Source organism: Camelus ferus, chromosome 17 (assembly GCF_009834535.1).
Source record: "Camelus ferus isolate YT-003-E chromosome 17, BCGSAC_Cfer_1.0, whole genome shotgun sequence".
Taxonomy (NCBI): domain Eukaryota; kingdom Metazoa; phylum Chordata; class Mammalia; order Artiodactyla; family Camelidae; genus Camelus; species Camelus ferus.
The window spans coordinates 24,172,356-24,189,551 of NC_045712.1; the positions used below are offsets into that span (position 1 = coordinate 24,172,356).

The 17,196-nt window shown below is 55.3% G+C and overlaps 1 protein-coding gene and 1 long non-coding RNA gene across 7 annotated transcripts in view; both read right to left on the reverse strand.

The window, feature by feature from the left end:
• LOC116657138 overlaps positions 1–3,394 on the reverse strand; it is a 50,269-nt gene extending 46,875 nt beyond the window's left edge. The window contains exon 1 of one of the 2 annotated variants that reach the window (XR_004312146.1): positions 2,287–3,394. This is a non-coding gene — a long non-coding RNA (uncharacterized LOC116657138). The remainder of the gene's footprint in view (positions 1–2,286) is intronic. The other variant, XR_004312147.1, reaches the window with a different exon arrangement.
• A 1,443-nt stretch (positions 3,395–4,837) lies between these two features.
• GRM2 (glutamate metabotropic receptor 2) lies at positions 4,838–16,098 on the reverse strand. 5 transcript variants are annotated; one of them, XM_032458402.1, is made up of 6 exons: positions 15,962–16,048; positions 13,674–14,256; positions 10,351–11,188; positions 7,845–8,920; positions 5,662–5,839; positions 4,838–5,413 (listed from the first exon to the last, which is right to left on the reverse strand). In XM_032458402.1, the coding sequence occupies exons 2-6, from the start codon at positions 14,121–14,123 to the stop codon at positions 5,340–5,342; spliced, it is 2,616 nt and encodes an 871-aa protein (XP_032314293.1). In that variant the 5' UTR covers positions 14,124–14,256; positions 15,962–16,048; the 3' UTR covers positions 4,838–5,339. The 5 variants fall into 5 exon arrangements, 4 of the variants coding, with proteins under 4 accessions (XP_032314293.1, XP_032314294.1, XP_006174134.2 ...); XM_032458403.1 differs by lacking the exon at positions 15,962–16,048 and adding an exon at positions 12,310–12,543 and having other exon boundaries at positions 13,674–13,782; XM_006174072.3 differs by having other exon boundaries at positions 13,674–16,098.
• Between the last annotated feature and the right edge of the window lie 1,098 nt (positions 16,099–17,196).

Below are 17,196 nucleotides of genomic sequence, written 5' to 3' on the forward strand. Positions count from 1 at the left end.
TTCAGATTTTGTGAATCAAACTTATGAAACACAAGAGGCTGTTCCAGCATCAAGTTGATCTCACTTGCAGAAAGGATTCAGAACAAGGAGCCCCATATCCCAGGAGCCTCAGAGACAAAGATGCAGGCTCTCAGGCCAGCATCCCTGAGGGATGGAAACTGACGTGAGTTCAGACCACATCAGCACAGAGAAGCTGCGGTGCCTGGGCTCCCTCTGCTGAAATACCTCGCCAGCCACCTAGCACCTATGGCTGTCTGCCTCGCTCCCAGCTCCCATCATTGTGCTGGTAGCGCATCAGCGACAGGTCAGACAGTCAGCAACCCCAGGAGCAGGTGCAGTGCACTTCAGGAAGGGCGAGCACCAGCCCACTCCACTCCCGTTCATGCTGTGAGAAGGCTGCCCACGGGTCAGACTCTCCTCCAATTCCCTAAGACCAAAGAATGTTTACCTCTAAATGTCACTGTGTCTTTTCTTAAACTTAAGAGGGTTTTTTTTCTTTTTCTGGGGGGGGGGGGGGTGGTTGAAATATCTTTAATGGAGAAGAAATGTGTGTGACGTTCAAGAGTTTCTCCAGTTTCACATCAGATTCATTTTCTTCAATTGGCATCAAGTAAAATTAAATCTTCACTAAAAAAAAAAAATAAACATATGGCATGATCTCATTTTTATGAAAGTATTTCTATCTCTCGTTCTATCTGTAAAAAAGCACAGAACTATGTCTAGGATGCTGTACTAGAAACGGTAAAGATGGTTATATTTGAATGATGAAACTTTAGGTAATGCTTTTTCTTTTCGTACTTTTCTGCTTAAACTGTTTATGGGGAGCAGATATTATTTTCACAGAAAGAATACAGTAATTTAAAAAAAAAGAAAAGAAGATCTAACATTTTGGCCAGAGTCCTCAGGGTTTAAAGCTTCCATGTTTTACTTCCTCTTGCTCCTCCTCCCCGCTCCCCCCACCCCAAGTCTCCTCCATTTCCCTCCTCCCTCCCTTTTCACTTCCCTTTAGCCCCCTCCCTTTCTCCACCCCCTGCTTTCCCTAGTTCTAGCCCCTCTACTCCAGACTGAGAACCCTATCTTTCCTGCAGATGCCCTGCTGGTCCATGGGTGTGGGAAGGATAGGCTCCTTTCCTTTTTCTGCAGGCGGTTGGGATAAGCACCTTTCTCAGTGGTTTTGAGACCCTCAGTGACCTCCCCTATAACCGAGCAGGACCCTGGGGGGACTTCCAGGGTCAGACCCCTCCCCCATATCCTCTGCTGCAGCTCCTCTCTGAAGCACCCAAATTATAGTATCTCATGTATATTTCCTGAATTTTTCAGATGCTTAAAACCACCACCAAAGGGAAGAAATTAACTATTTGATGATCAAGGGCGCATTGCCCCCAGACCTTCTGGCGCATGGGGGTTGATGGTGTTAACCTCCCTGTTACCTCTACATCAACCATCAGAGAACTGTGTGCACTAGCTGATCACGTACCCTGTGACCCCCTCTCCCTTACCTGGCCCTTAAATATGTTTTGCTGAAATCCTTCAGGGAGTTTGGGGGTTTTTTTGGCATGAGCCACCCTGTCCTTCTCACTCAGCCCTGCAATAAATCTTTCTCTGCTCCAAACTTCCATGTTTCAGTTTGGCCTCATGGTGCAGCAGCACACGAACTTGCCTTTGGTAACACCCCTCGTTTGCCCGCTACTTACCATGACCCGCCACAGCAGGAGAGGAGGTGAGAGCCACCAGGGCTGTAAGAGGGACGGAGAGAGAGCTCTGGCATGAAAGGTGCAAGGCTCCCCACATAATTCTGCCATGTGGAAGCGCTTGAGTCTTCTTCCTGGCTCTGTGTCAGCCCCTTAGCTCCATTTTTTGCTCCCCCTCCCTTCCCCCTTCTCATCTCCTCCCCCCATCTCCTCCTATACTTTTGCTCAGTATATCACCAACTTCTTGGGTTGCGATATTCTATCAATGCTCCGCCTCTGCAGAGAGCTTACTGGCCCCTACACTGAGCCTAGACTGGAGGAGCAGTGAGCAGAGTGGCCTGAACCACCCTCACCCAAGCTGTGGGGAGCCACAGTTGAGTGGGAGACCCGGGTGCACCCAGAGAGGATACCTGTTGTTTGCACATGACCCATTCCAGAGACAGGTAGACAGGTGAAAATATGAAAAGCTGACGGACGTATGGGGGGAGGGGCGGTCTTGGAACAAAGCCACAGGGAGAAACAGCCAAGCTCCAGGGTAAATCAGGCTACCCAAACAAAGCAAACTGATGATCATACTCAAGGAGAGTCAACTTACCCAGATAGGCGGCTCTAGGATGGGAGAGAACCGCCAATACTTGGTATCTCAGCTGTCAGGCCTCTTCTTTGAGGGTTCCAAGTCTCACAGGAGCAGGGCCATTCCAGTAGGGACACCTAAGCCCCTACTCTTTCAGGGGTTTGTGGACATGGACGTGGCATTGGAGAGAAGAGCAAAGACTTAAATCCAGACGGACCGCTCAGGACCGGCAGGAGGACTGCAGGCAGAGAGAGTTTGGTAACAAGGTATGACAAAGACTAACAGCTGAGGAGCGAAGGCCAAGAGATTTCTCCAGATTCTCCGCCTACAACCCTGTGCGGAAGTGGGTCGGACAGAAACAAAGGAAAGAGAGAAAGAGCTCAAAGGCAGAGTCAGGTTTATTTTTGGAAGCGTGCAGAGGGGTCTCGAGTTATATTGGAGCCTGTGCTCCACATACACGCTTTTAGAGAAACCTACTGTGACTGCCTCCAGGCACTAGTCTGTACAGCCTTGGTTATTTATCCCCTTGGGTAGGAGCTTATTGGTGAATTCTTATGCAAATGAGGGGTACTGAGAGGTAAGTTTTGATTGGTGGGTTTACTGAACGTGAAAGGGGCGTGCCTGAAAGATAGAGGGGCAGGGAAGAACGTTCCCGTCTGTAGTTCTCACTCAGGTCTGGGGAGGAGGAAGTTATGCACGTAAGGTATGCTGATGGATAAGTGCTGATTGGTGGGTTTTGCAGAAGGCGGAAGTTATTACTTGAGGTTGGCTCAGCTTGTCCTGAAATAGCAGCGGACTGGCGAAAGGAGTGGCAGACGGGCGAAACGCAGGTTCGTGGTGTCTATCGGAGGGGACGCCGAAGGAGGGAGGAGGGGCCCAGGGAAGGAAAGGGGTGTGGCCCCACAGAGGCCTGACCCTTAGGAATTCTTCACTGACCTCCAGCCCTCCTCCCCTACCCCCAGGCCTCTGGGCCCTTCCCCCTGGATGGGTGGCAGGGACAGAGATTCTTCACTGTAATACCCTTCGTACCTTTTTGGCTGTGAACCAAATAAAAATGTTAATGACTACCTTTTAAAAAGTATTATTCCATTTTAAGGAAAATATACTTGAGCCATGCAAAGGAGGTTTGCTTTTCGGTTGCAAGGGGATCAGAGTCCTGTCTTGGCCTGTCCAGGGCCTGGGAGGGTGGGCAAACGTTCCTTGGGTCCAGTTTGACAGGAAGACCCAGAAAAGGGCCCCTAGGAGCAAGGAACAGCACCAGTTCCCATGGGGCTCAGCGTCCTGGTGCCTGGCCACTGGGGGCTGCACCCAGACCTGGGTCATTCAGGGCTAGGGATCTGGAGCAGAGACACCCCAGTAGGGTTGTCAAGATTAGCAAATGAAAATACAGGATGCCCAGTTAAATTTGAATATCAGATAAACAGTAAAAATGCCTAGTATAAATAAGTATGTCCTAAATACGGCATGGGACATACTTACAATAAAAAGTTTTCATTGTTTATATGACATTCAAACTTGACCAGGCATTCTGTATTTTATTTGGCATCCTCCACCCCAAATTTTGGCTGGAGAGAAAGAAGGGTTCCTGCAATTTCCTTTTTTCAGTTCTTAAGTCGTTAACCCAAATTTCCACAGCTTCACCAGCCTGTCGAGGCAAATGAATTCACTTAAAAATAACAGATGTCCCTGGCCTGCCCGTCTCCCAGTGCAGGACCTTGACCCTCTGTCCCACAGTCTGAAGCCGACCCCAAACAGTGAGGTCAGAACTTAAGTCAGGTTTTGCTCCTGGTGTCGGCCTGGGAGAGGCCCCCACCCGGCCACAGGAGGGCAGCATTTGCCTGGCTGAGCCGTGTGGCCGAACCTGGAGCCCGGCCCCGCAGGATTGTAGAGCCCAGAGCCCTCGGGCAGCCCCCGCGTTTGCAGTCTGGGGCTCACCAGCAGAGGGCGCTGAGGCACTCTTAACCCCTGAGAAAGGCCTGCTTCTCCCACTTCTCGTCGGGCGTGGCGCGACAGCAGATGGCCTCTCCAACTGCCCAGACCCTGCCCTCCCTGCCTCACTTCCTCCTTCCTCATACGCTCTTTCTGGCTCTGTTCGCGCCACGTGAACAGGTGATGCTCGAGCCTGTGCCTCCTCTTGGGTCCCTCCATCTCAGACGCTCAGCCTGGGTCTATGCTGATGGATGGTTCCTCCAAGTGCCAGGCAGGCCAGACGTGGAAAAGCCCACAGTTCCAAAGGGTCATAGTCAGCTGTCCCTCCTGCCCCCTCACCCACACGATCGAGGTCCCCACCCCGCCCCGTCCCCCAGACTGCCAGACAAGCCTGTATCCATTTAAACCACCAGCCCTCACCCTAGCAGGGCCTTGGCCGGTCTGCAGCAGCTCCTTTCAAGGGAGGATGGCTTATTCATTTTCTGTCTCCCCTCCACCCTTCGGTCCCTGGGCAGAACAAGGTCTATCTTATGGCCATCAGGTCCTAGCATTGGCACAAAGCAGAGTGAACAAATACTGGCAAAATGATGGTTGAGAATCTGTGGCAGGGGTGAGGGGCCTCCCTGGATCAGGGGCAGAGTGGTTTTTTTTTTTTTTTTTAATAAAGACACTTTATTTACAGATAATACAAAATAAACCACAGGACAAAACTACTGTGCAGGGGGAGGAACGGCCTCTATAATAACCCCGCTCCCCAACCCAGAATAACTCATATAAAAAATTTAAAAGGCCCTAGAAGGAGGGAGGGGCAGGGCTGGAAGCACCTTTGCTGATTGGGGACTGGGGCCTGCAGTCCTCAGCCACCCTGTTCCAGGGCAAAGTGGACCCTGGCTTGCTCCCTTCTGAGTCCTGGGCCTGGCAGGGAGGGGACACAGCTGCAGGGGCAGTTGGTGGTGGTTATAGAGGCTCCCTGGCCCAGGACCTTTTCTGACTCTGGAGGGTTGGAGGAAGTCCATTGGTAAGTGGTGCTGGGGGGCGGGGGGGTGTTATTGCAGTGCTTCAGCCACATCCTCCTCCTGGCCCGGGACATGGGTCTGCACCGGGCTCCAGGGAGCAGCCGTGTGGGGGCAGGAGTGTGGGGATCCTCACAGCGACGATGTCGTCGAGTCCACCACCTCACGGCCATTGCACACAGTGGGGACGAACTGGGAGCTAGACCCTGGGGAAAGGAAGCTGGAGGTTGGGGCCAGCCCCAAGGTCCCTTGGGCAGGGCAGGCAGCAGGGGAAGAAGGGCTGCAGAGGGCGGCTCCCCGCCACCACCCTGCCCTCTCCTGTCCAGCCTCATCTAGGGGGCCCTCCACCCCCAGCCAAGGAATCTCAGCAACCCAGGGAGTGGGCCCCATGCTGAGGAGCTGAGGCAGGGAGAGGAGGCCCAGGTGGAGAGGGGTGCTTAGGGGGGATGCCGACCTTGGCCGCTGGAGCTGGCCCTGGTGGCAGCACTGCCGAAGCGGCTGGTGGGTGCACGGTGGCTAACCACGTTCTTTTGCGGCTGGAAGAGGATGATGTGCAGCTTGGGCGCAAAGAGACAGCCGAGCACCACGGAGCCGCTGAGGCTGACCGACACACACATGGTGGTGGTCTGTACCTGTGGTGGGAGAGGTCAAGGATGAGTCTGTCCCAAAGGCCTGGGCCTGGCCCCAGGAACCCTGCCCAGGCGGTGGGGTAGGGAGTGAGGGAGACAATAAGCATCCAACACTGGGCCTTGGTCCGTTTGCCAAGCCCCAAAGGATTTTTAGGCAGGTTGGGCACAACCAGAGCATCAGCCCCAGTGCACCGTCTTCCCAGGGAGACCAAAGTTCTAGCTGTGGGGGTGAACATGCAGGGGCACGTGTACACATGGGAGTGTGTGTGCAGGTGTTATGTATGTCGAGATGCAGATATAGAGTGCCTGCGTATAAATGCATGTATATCTGTGTGGCGGTGTGTGTGCAGTGGGTCTTGAAAGTGTGCAGATATGTGCACATATAGAATGCATGTATATGGATGTGTGTAGCTGAGAAGACCTGGATGTATGCCAGGTGTGCCTGTGTGTGCACAAGTGAGTGTAGGGGTACGTGTGTGTCTGCATGCATAGGTGCTGGTGTGTGTGTGTCTGCATGCATATGTGGGTACTGAGTGTATATATTCCGGGTGGGTCCTTTGCCACTGATGATTGGCATGCAAATGCAAATCATATGCAAATGCAGGCTGCGTTAGAGCAGATTCCCTCCCAAGCTCTGGCCTCCACCACCCAGGCAGGTGGCCCAGCAGGTGGAAGAGCAGCCAAGCCCAGCCACCCCTGGCCCCCAGTACTGCCCACCATACCTCTGTCCTGAGGGAAAGGGCCTTTGCAGGGGCTCTTGCCTTGATTTTCCTGCTTCTTTAATTGTTAAGATTGTCAATTCAGACCCTGCTCTATACTCCCAAGCTGAGAGACCTTAGGCAAGGGACTGAACCTCCCTGAGCCTCCGTTTCTTCATCTGTAAAATGGGGAGAGCCATGGAGTTTACTCCAGAGTTGTGAGGATTAACCAAGATTATCCTCTTACTGTTCAGAGCTCAGGTCATCTGTCGCCTCCTTAGAGGAGCCTTCCCTGACCACCCCATCCGAAGCAGCCTTTGCCTCTTGAAGCTGAGGAGACCCATTGAGACACTCGGTGCCACTTGGATGGAAGCCACCACCCGGGATACAGTTTTCACTGGCTTTGACCTTCCCTGACCCTACACCCCAGCTCTCCTCCCCCTCTTTGCTTCACCTTTCCTGTCCTCCCCAGTTTCATCTCTCAATCCCAGAGTCACACAGCTCCAGGGGCACCGGGCCACACTGCATGGCTTCAAGGGGCATCAGAGCATGGCACCCTCTGGGGCCGCTGGCTCAAGAGCCCTGCCATTCCCACATTCCCACCCCTGCTCACCTCATTTATGCCTCCCCACCTCAACCCGGAGTGAGGGGCAATGCAGACCCTCTGCTCCAATCAGCTTCCATTTTGGCTGCCCTTCCCCACCTCCTCCACTCTACCTATCCCAACCTGCCTGCGCGGCAGAGTCCGGTTCAAGGACTCCTCTTCCAAGAAACCCTCTCTGACTCCCTTCACACACCACCACCACCACCACCACCACCACCACCACCTACACATCTCCCTCTTCCACACTCTCGTTGGGGCCTTTTGTCAACCTAAAGCAATCAGCAGCATTGCCTGACTTAGTTCTTTGGTCAATCACCCTGCTAGTCCAGGAGCTCACCAAGAGCAGAGACCGGGGCTCCCCTTCTGCAACCAACCCCTCAGTGCAGCAGGGCAAAACCTCTGCTCATTTGGACGTATTTTGGCACCTCCATCTCCTCCCAGGTCAGGAGATGATATCTGAGTCCTGAAATCTCTTCTCAGCTCTGACCCCTCCATCTCCATAGCCATTTCCCCAGGCCCCACTCAGCTTTCCCACCTTCCCCTGGGGTCCAGTCCCAACTGGGCCACCACAAGCTGTAGGCCTCTAGGTGAGCACTAAACCTGTTGGAGCCTCAAAGTGATCAGATTGAATGGGATGCCAGGAAACAGAAGGTCCCATGTCCTGCTTGCTCCCCCAACCCCCGCCCGCCCTGTAGTGGGGACTCACCCGGTAGTCACTGGAGGTGACATAGAAGATGGGCAGGAAGGCCAGCCAGATGATGCAGGTGGTGTACATGGTGAAGCCGATGAACTTGGCCTCATTGAAGTTCTCAGGGCACTTGCGGGTCTTGAAGGCATAGAGTGTGCAGAGTGCGATGAGGAGAACGTTGTAGGCCAGTGAGCCCAGCATGCTGGCGTCGCGGTGGTTGCAGCGCAATGTCACCACCTCGCGCCGCTCGGGGGCTGTCTCCTTGCCCGTGCCCGGTGCCTCCACCACCAGCCAGGCAACCACAATGAGCAGCTGGCCTGAGATCAGGGCCAGGCAGATGGCCACCTGGGAGGCAGGGCTGATGAAGCGCGGCCGCTGGGCTCCCTCCCGGGCCCCTCCGAAAATGCGCGCAATGCGGTTGGTCTTGGTGAGCAGGGCTGAGTAGCAGACGGAGAAGGCAGTGCCCAAACCGAGGCGCCGTAAGGTGCACACCACTGTGGACGGCTTGGCAATGAAGACGAAGGTCATGCAATAGCAGAGGAAGACGCCACCCAGCAGGATGTAGCAAAGCTCCCGGCCCGAGGCCTTGACCACTGGTGTGGCATTGTGCCGTACGAAGACACCTAGCACAAAGAGGGTGGCCAGGGCCCCCAGGCAGGCGATGGTGACGGGTCCTACCGCCCAGGCATCGCCCCAGCGGATGTACTCCTGGGGCAGCTCGAAGCAGCCTGTCAGGCTGGCATTGGGCCAGTAGCCCAGGCCACAGTCAGCACAGGTGAACTCATCCAGCCGGTACTCATAGGGCTGGCAGGGGATGCAGAGCCAGCAGCAGACTTCCCCCGGCTGCACGCTCTTCACCTCGTTCTGCAGGCAGGGCTCACTGCAGCGAGAGGCGGGCAGGGGCCCGGCTGAGGCGGAGGCCCATGGGATGAGGCTGGTGTCCAGGGTCAGGCCTTCTGCCCAGTAGCCCACCTTCTGGTAGCGATAGCGCCCACTGCCCGCCCGCAGATAGGTGAAGATGTTGTAGCGACCGATACCGTCACCAAAGCGGTCGAAGCGGACCTCACTGTGGGTGTCAGCTGGGCGGAAGGGGGCTGGGGTCAGGGAGGGAAGGAAGAGAGGGATGGATTGGTGGGTCATCCTGAAGTGACCTCAGCCCTCCCCCGAATGTGGAACCCAAAGCCCAGAGCTGAGGCCAGTTCTCGTCCTTCTGATCCTCACCCCAATGCTAAAGCTGGCCTAACCCCAGACGTTTCTCTAAATGAGAGGCTACAACAAACCCCAACCCTAAGCTTCAATTAGAACCCCAGCTTAAAGTCCAGGCATCTCCAGAACCCAAATGCCCACACTAACCCCCAGTTATGACTCCCAAAACCCAGCCTTAGACCTTCCAATCCAGACTCCAATTTTATCCTGACACAAACCATAGCCCTTTCTGCAAAACTTAGCTTGGAGACCCTTCCAAAGCTAAACTCAACCTCAGGTCCAGTCCTGGCCCCACTTAATCCTAAAAATGACAACCCTAGCTCCAGCCCCTGTCAGTCCCAACATTGATCCCAGGGTAAGCTGAATCCCAACCTCAGCAGTCACCTGGAACCACTGATGTTCACCAGAATGTTCCTGGCAGACAGCTCACAAGCCACTCTACTCCCCACCCCCATTCCCCCGTGAACCTCACGTCTCCCAGCCAGGCTTAGGAGGCAGGACCCCTGCCGTCCCAGGTTCCAGTGAGAAATGGGGTTCAAGTTAGCAGATGATGTGCTGAAGGCCCCGTGGTGAATGGTGCGGCCTGGAGTCGAATGCAGGTCCCTTGCAGTCCCTACTTTCCACCCAGCCTCAAAATCCTCAAAATCCAACTTGAGCCCTACCATAAATTCCACCAAGCCCAGTGGGCTAAATTTAGCCTTGCTCTAATGTCAACCCAATCAGACTCAAATGCAACACAAACTCTCATCCTGATTCTCCCATAACTCTGAATGTCAATCGTATTGGAATTACTATTCGTCTTATTCCTGGGCCAGCCCTGGCACCCTCTCCCACAGTTCCCACAGTGATGCTTTCTGAAGCAGAGCAATGATTCTCAGGCATTTATTTTTCTTGAAGCTGGAACTTTCATTCAAATAACTTTTGGTTTGAAGAAACCACCTTGAGTGGAAAATCCTAATGCACCTTTATTCTGACTCTCACTGATATTTTGCTGCCTGACAATCAGCTTGAGATCTCCCAATGCCTCCTCCCTGCATGATAAAGAGACAGGAGAGAGAGGGCAAGGCTTGAGCAGGAACCAGAGACCTTCACAGTGCTGGACCAGGCCAGACGTCTACTCTATGAAAGGGTGTCAGAAAATGGAACCTCAGTCCTCTCAGCCTAGCTGTACTTGTCGTGGCTCTGACCCCAGCCCCTTGGGTAAGTCCCTGACTTGCTGCAGGCTGTGTTTTCTTAGCCATGTACTAGAACCTGAGGGCCGGCTCCCTCTCACCCTCTGAGGGCTAGCAGCCTGGTGGACACTGGCCAGCACCATTACCATCAAACTTGACGTTGAGAACGAAGTCTTTGTAGAGGCGGCGTCCATTGACTGGCCGCATTGCATCACAGAGGTGGGTGGTGTTGGGGCAGAGGGCACGATGCATGTTGTGCAGCGCGTGGGCCATGGCATACACCGCATTGACCACAAACATGATCTTGGACTCTTGTTCAAAGGGCACAGCCCGCAGGGAGTGGGCTGCACAGTCTCGCTGCCGGAAGCTGCAGTGGAATCTCTGCTCCCAGAACTCACGGAACCAGGGGTTCCGGCTGTTGTTCCAGGGGTCCAGGCTCCGGAAGTAGGAGGCAAAATCGCTGATGGGGTAGGAAGCCAGCTCGATGGTGATGGCACCTTCAGCAGCACCCTCGCTGCCTGCCACCACGCTCTCCAGGGCCCCCCAGCCATCACTGGCCACCCAGGTGAAGCTGGCGTTGAGGCGCTGGGTGGCAGCAAGGAGCTCGCGGGCATCCTCGGAACGGGTGAACAGGACAGCCACGCGGGCACTGGGCTTCTGCAGCAGGGCCCGCACCACGCCCTCGAAGGCTGCCCGGTTCATGGCGCGGCCCACCTTCTCCGAGGTGGCCACACAGATGTTGCGGGCACGGGCCTCTAGCTCAAATGCTTCGATGCCTGTCTCGCCATAGTCACCCTCGGATGCCACAGTGGACACATAGGTCCAGTTGAAGAAGCGGAGAATCTCAGCCATGGCTTTGGCTTGGTAGAAGTCAGGGGGCACCGTGCGGGCAAAGTAGTCATAGCGAGACTTGTCACTTAGCTTGGCACTGGTGGAGGCATAGCTGATCTGTGGGATCTGAAATAGTCGCAGGAGGTTGGCCACCTGGGGGAGAGGGAGAGGAGGTGAAGACAGACACCAAGTCAAATGCTAGAGACAAATGTGTCCCCCACAGCTATCAGACCTTGGGATCAAGTGCCCGTGAGGTCGGCCCTGAGGTCCCCCTCTCCTCAAAGACCTATATCCTATTTTGAGGTGTCTTCTCCAGGGGTCAGGGAGTTCCCTGTCCTTTCCCAATGGCTGAGAGAGAGAAGACCCAGGGCTGAGGTAGCAGAGTCCTGAGCCACACCTGACCCCCTCTGACAGATGCATGGCAGTAGCAAAAGGAGGGAGCTAACGGAAGGCCCAAGTCCTGGGTGGAGAGAGGTTGACAGTTGGCTGTGCAGGGAGAAAGAGGCACTAGATGGCATCTGGGATGCTCGGGGCTCTTAAGCTCTCCACCTGTTTGAGGCAGGTAACCCTTTCCAGAGTCAATCCTGATAGGATGATGGAGAAAGAAGAAAAAGACTCTCCTGGAAGGAAAACCCAGATTTGAGGGCTCCATAGCTCTGAGCATCCAAGAGTCTCCACTGGATGCCTGAGCCTGAAATAAGCAAGGCTCCCTACATACCACTGCCTGCCTGGCAAACAGTCTCCACCCTCAGATCTTTGGGACCTGTCCCCAAGAGTGGGGTGCAGCCAAGGGCCTGGTGGGATGGTGGGTAGGTAACAGCAGGGCCTGCTCCTGGTTCCACAAGAGGGAGTTAGGTCTGAAGCAGCCTATTTGCCACAGGTTCACTCTTATGCCAACAATGTCAATGCCTTCTCTGTACTTTCTAACTCTGTGCCCCTTAGCAAATTGGCAAACCTCCCTGAGCTTCAGTTTCTCATTCCTGCCTTACAAGGTTGCTGAGCAGATAAAAGTAATGATGTATGATGCAGCCACAGTACCTGGCATATGGAAGATGACAGGGATTTGGGGAAGAGAGAAGGGGCAGGCATGTGGAGGGATCATTACCAGGCAGGTGCAGTCTAAAGATAAAGGGCTGAGCTTGGTCTTGACCCAGACAAGGAAAAGGCCAACCAAGGCTATGACAGGCAACTTGGGGAGAGGGAGGTAACTGGGCTCCTGGAGATGAATGCATGGGGCCCTTAAGAGAATTCTGGAGGGAGTGCTGGGAAAGTACCTCAGAGCTCCTGAAGACATCAGCAAGTAGGAGACTGCCCATCCATCCCTGCCCCAGCCAGGGCCACAGATGTAGGTGCCAGCACAGCCACACCCCTCCAAGCTACTACCAGCCACCTCCAGTATCTGGGACCAGCAGGACCAGTAATTCACTCCCTGCAAAAGGGGGATGAGCAGGCCTCCCCCAGCCCAGGCCAGAAGCTGCCTCCGTGGTTCAGCTCCTGCTTCCTTTCTCCTAAACAAGAATTCCAGGTCATGGGTCCTGGCCTTGCTTCTGGTAGTGCTCTCAGCTGGCCTCCTAAAGGAAGCTGAGGCCCCAGACAAGGCCTTCCTTATAACCACCAGCCCCAAGCCCAGTTCTGGCCTCAATTATGCAGCAGCCTACACCAGGCACCAGGCAGACAAGGGTCCAGACAAGAGTGGAACCCATTCAGGGATGGGGAGGATCCCACTTGGGCTAAAGCCACCAGGTGGGCCAAGGGACATCAGCTGAGCCAGTCCCCTGTGCTGACCTCTTATAGGAGAGCAGGAGGATGGAGGACTGGTTCCCATCCCTTCCCACCCCTTCAAATCCTGCATCCCCTGAAGACCCTGGGGTACCCTCCCCCTCACCTTCCCACACATCCTGCTTCTCTTCCTTCTGGGTCCCCCACCCCTGTTTCTCTTCTCTGGGCTGCTCTGGGCTTCTACCTTCCACCCCTTCCCAATCCACAGAGAGATGATCTGACAGTCCCTTGTTCTTGGCTGAGAGCTCTAGGTTCATGTCTCCACTTTGTGAGCACCTTGACTTGTGACTTGCCTCTCTCCAAGCCTCAGTTTCCTCATCTATAAAATGGCTTAATAACAATAGCAGCGAATATTGATTATGCCCTTATGACTTGCCAGGCCCTGTGATACATGCTTTGCATGTATTTTAAATTTCCATCACACCCCTAAGAGCAGTAAATATTACAAGTCCCATTTTATAAGGATGAAACTGAGGCGCAGAAGAGAGAAATAATGCCCAGAGTCACACAGTAGGTGGGGAGGTGGGGTGGGGAGCTAGGAGTCAAAACTTGAGTTCTGGCTCAAAAGTCCTGGTTATTAAGCTTCTCGGGACTATTTAACATCAGATGTGTGTTTGTGTGTGTGTGTGTGTGTGTGTGCACGCGCACGTACAGGGAATATTTTCCTTGCACAGTCTCTAAAAATTGACCCCCATTACATCACAGGGACACTTTCTTAGTCTTCAGTAAAGAGCTACTCAAAGGAAGCTTCTGGTCCCTCTTCCAATGCATGGCAGCTCAGAGCCTCTGCTCAGCAGGAATTCCAGGTCTCCACCTCCAGCCTCCCCTCCCACCCCCCATTTAAACAGCCCCCATGTACCTGGATGGAGACATCGCTGTAGGAGCCGCCAATGACACCAGTTATGGCAGTGGGAGCATCACCGTGGGTGGCATAAGAGCCGTCGGGGCAAATGTGGCGTGAGCCATCGGCACCCCGGCTGAGTGAGGCACGCACGAAGTCAAGTGCCTGCTCCAGAGCGTGTGTGTCTTTGGAGCAGCTGTCGAGTATGTGCGCACCTAAGCGCACACCCGGTAGCAGGCTTGGGTCACGGTTGATACGGTCCAGCGCAAAAAGCATGGCCTCCAGGCGCTGGATGCCACGATGTTCATTGACAGGACCACACTCCTCTGCCGGGCCGCCCTTCTGGTGTACCGGAAACAGCCCACCCAGAACCAGGTCCCCCTCCAGGGTCAGCACCTTCTTGGCTGGGCCCTCAGCCACAGCACCCCACAGCAGCAGCAGAGCCAGAAGCCCAAGCAGTGATCCCATGGCCACAAAGGGGATGGATGGGTCCAGCAGACCTGGGCCTCTAGGGGATGAGGGTAGAAGCAGCAAAGGCAAAGAGAGGTGGAAATGGACCAGGAAAGGACAGACAGGAAGAGGGTGAGGAGGGACCCAGCTCCTGCAGAGAAAGAGAGAGACAGACAGGCAGATAGGGAAAAGTGGAATCTGAGAGTGACTACCCCTCTGACTCTGCCTCCCCCAAGCTCCTTTCACAGGGACTGAGGAACCAGGGAGAGGTGGTATCACTAACTAGGATGAGAAGCTCCTGGGACATCCCCGAGGCCTGCCTCTCAGCCCTGCCCTGATCTGGGGCTGGAGATAAGCTCTGTGCCCATCCCAAACTTAGCAGAGTTGGAGCACTGCAGAGAGTAGAGTCCCAGACGGAAGACAGGAGACCCCAGCCAACACCAATCCCACTGTGAGTCACAGAATGTCCAACACCCTACACAAATCTCCTGGAACCCCAGAGTCAACAGCTTTGCAGCATAAAGTCACAGTTACAAACTTAGGGGATGGGTCCAGTCCCCATCCTGAGCTTTGGATTTCCAGAGAGGAGCCATTGCAGGCTGAGAACCCACCAGGGAAGAGGGAAGGAAGAGTCTTTAAAGAGTAGTTAGTCTCCAACTCCTAGGGAGACTGGAGCCCAGGTGAACACCCCAGGGTCCCAGCCTCTGGTTCTTAAAAAGCCATCCTCAAAGCCCCCTGACTGAGGAAGTAATAGAGATTCTAGCTCCTGGAAGTTAGACAGCAAGGTAGAGAGTCTGGCCCCAAGGAGGGACACCGAAGTGGCCACAGGTCCTAAAGTCAACAAGGAAAGTAGATGTGAGTGTATGTATGTGTTAGGGCTGGGGGTCAGTTCATCTAGTCAAAAATCTCAAAACAGGGCTCAAGGTTAAGACTTTTGTAAACCTTAGCTCTACGTAGAACACTGAGACTTTTGGCTTCCCATTTTCTCTTCAGCTCAGAAACAAGCAGAAAAGTCATCATTTCCAGTCTCCCCGTCCTCAGCCTCAGGGCCCTGTGCACCCTGGCTCTGGCCCTCAGAGACCCTCGCCTCCTTCTTTCACTCCGCACCCATCATTTGTGCCCCAGCTGCTCTCCCAGACACCTACCCGACAAGGGCTGTCACAATCACACAGGTCTGGGGAGACTAGGAGAGGGTAACTGAGCCTGAAGAAGGGCAAAACTCGTTCAGGGACCCCACATCCTGGCCACAGAGACTGGGCTCTTCACTTTGTCCCCTCACCTCCCCACGGTTAATCTCCCGCTGAGGCCGAGTCAGGCCAGGGGGACTGGGATCCTGTGGATACTGAGGAAGAAACAGCTCAACCAGGCAAAAAGGAGAGGCAAGCGTGAAGACCAACGCAGATGGAGACAGGGACTCAGATGGGGGCTGAGGCCCTTACCAGTCAAGACCGCAAGCCTCCCACAGGGCAGCTGGGACCAAAGCTCTGATAGGGACAGGACCATGGAGATGGAACCCTGGGAGGGGGCAGCCTGGGGGCCTGGGCCACAAAATTCCGGCAGGGAGCGATGGAGCCTGAGAGGCTGAGACAAAGACAGAGGCACAGACAGACTGACCAAAGGACAGAGGGGCAGGAGGAACGAGGAAGCGCGTTGCAGGGCATGCGTTCTCTGGGAAAGAAAGGTGGGACGCCTGGGGCTGTCATCCCGCTTCCCGGAGCTCCTGGCGAGCGCTGTCTGGACGCCTGGGCCAGTCCCGGCCCGAGCACCTCAGAACCCAAGGGTCCGCGGGACTCTGGGACACGGGGTCAGGATCAATAAGGTCGGCGGCGGCCGCGGCACCACCCGGCTTACCCTACCTTGCGCGCCCGGCTCAGGCGCGGAGAAAAAACGGAGAGGAGCCGGGAGCGTGGGGTTCCAGCTCCGGCTAGCTCGCTGGCTCGCTGGTTCCGCGGCTCTGATCTCTCGGCCCGCCTGCTCGCCCAGCCGCTTTCAATCGCGGCCCGCCCCGCCCCCGGCCCCGGCCCGCCCCCAGCCCCTCCTCCGTTCCTCCCAACTCCTGATCTCCCGCGCCCAACCCGGCCTCCGCCTCCCTCTGGATTCCTCCACTTCTCCCCTCCGACTCCTTAGGGCCACAGGCCCGGAGCTGTCCGCCGCGTGGTGCTGAACCCGCGGGCACTCCCGCGCTGCGCTGGAGCAGGTGCCTCTTTGCCCCCTCCACCTGAAGTCAGACTGCGTCCCAGAGAGCAGCGGGCATGGAGCAAGGGGCTGGGAAGGTCACTGAGCCCCAGGAGGTGTGCACAGGACTATAGGTTCCCATCTGCGAGAGAAGGAGGGTAGGCCCTAGGGTTGAGAAGTGCCATTTGGGGATAGGTAAGGGGGCACATGGGAGGTAGTCGGAGCACTTAGCCTGCTGCGTCCCTGTCCTCATGTCCATTCTCCCCACCCATGTACTGCAGTTCAGTCCACATGCCAGGCCTGGGGTGGGGGCATGTGTCTTCTGCCCTAAGTGAGAGCTGAGGCCTGAGTCATTAGGACGATATGGGGGGGAGGGAGGGAAGGGTCAGAGGAGGATGGGACCTTCTCTTCCTTCCTGCAGATGACCTTTAAAGCTGCTACCTCCCCACCACACACACACACACACATACACACACACACACACCTAGCCCTGACCTCCCCAGCCCCACCCCTCCACTAATCTCCACTCTCATGTGCAAAGGGTATTTATGGCAAAGAGATACCAACCTAATGGGGGGATGGGTGCTGCAGGACCAGGGACTAGTGTCAACCCTAAAGAAGACAAGCTGGGACTGGCAGGGGGATCTGGGAGAGGAGGGGGCTGGGGAAGAGGCTCCTGAAACTGGCTGCTGTGTAGGAGGGAGCAGAAGCTGGAGCGGGAGCTGGAGCCGCAGCAGAGGGAGGACAGCTGTGAGATGTTCTTGACTCTTCTTCCCTCCTGCAGCAGAGTGGGGAAGGATGCCCCTGGGTAGTGTGGTGGATAATCCGAAGCACCATACTGTGCTCAAGTATCTGGGGAGGGGGCTTGCACCCAGATTTAGCCCCAGAGTCATAATGCACACACACTAATAAGTGC

Bases quoted from the DNA above. Each gene is read 5' to 3' on its own strand.
- GRM2 (XM_006174072.3), bottom strand. From the start codon at position 14,123: ATGGGATCACTGCTTGGGCTTCTGGCTCTGCTGCTGCTGTGGGGTGCT. The intron at 8,921-10,350 runs GTAATGGTGCTG...CCCTGACCCCAG, and splicing joins TCTCAACGTCAAGTTTGATG to CCCCCTTCCGCCCAGCTGAC. The intron at 5,414-5,661 runs GTCGGCATCCCC...TCCTTTCCCCAG, and splicing joins GGCCAGCTCCAGCGGCCAAG to GGTCTAGCTCCCAGTTCGTC.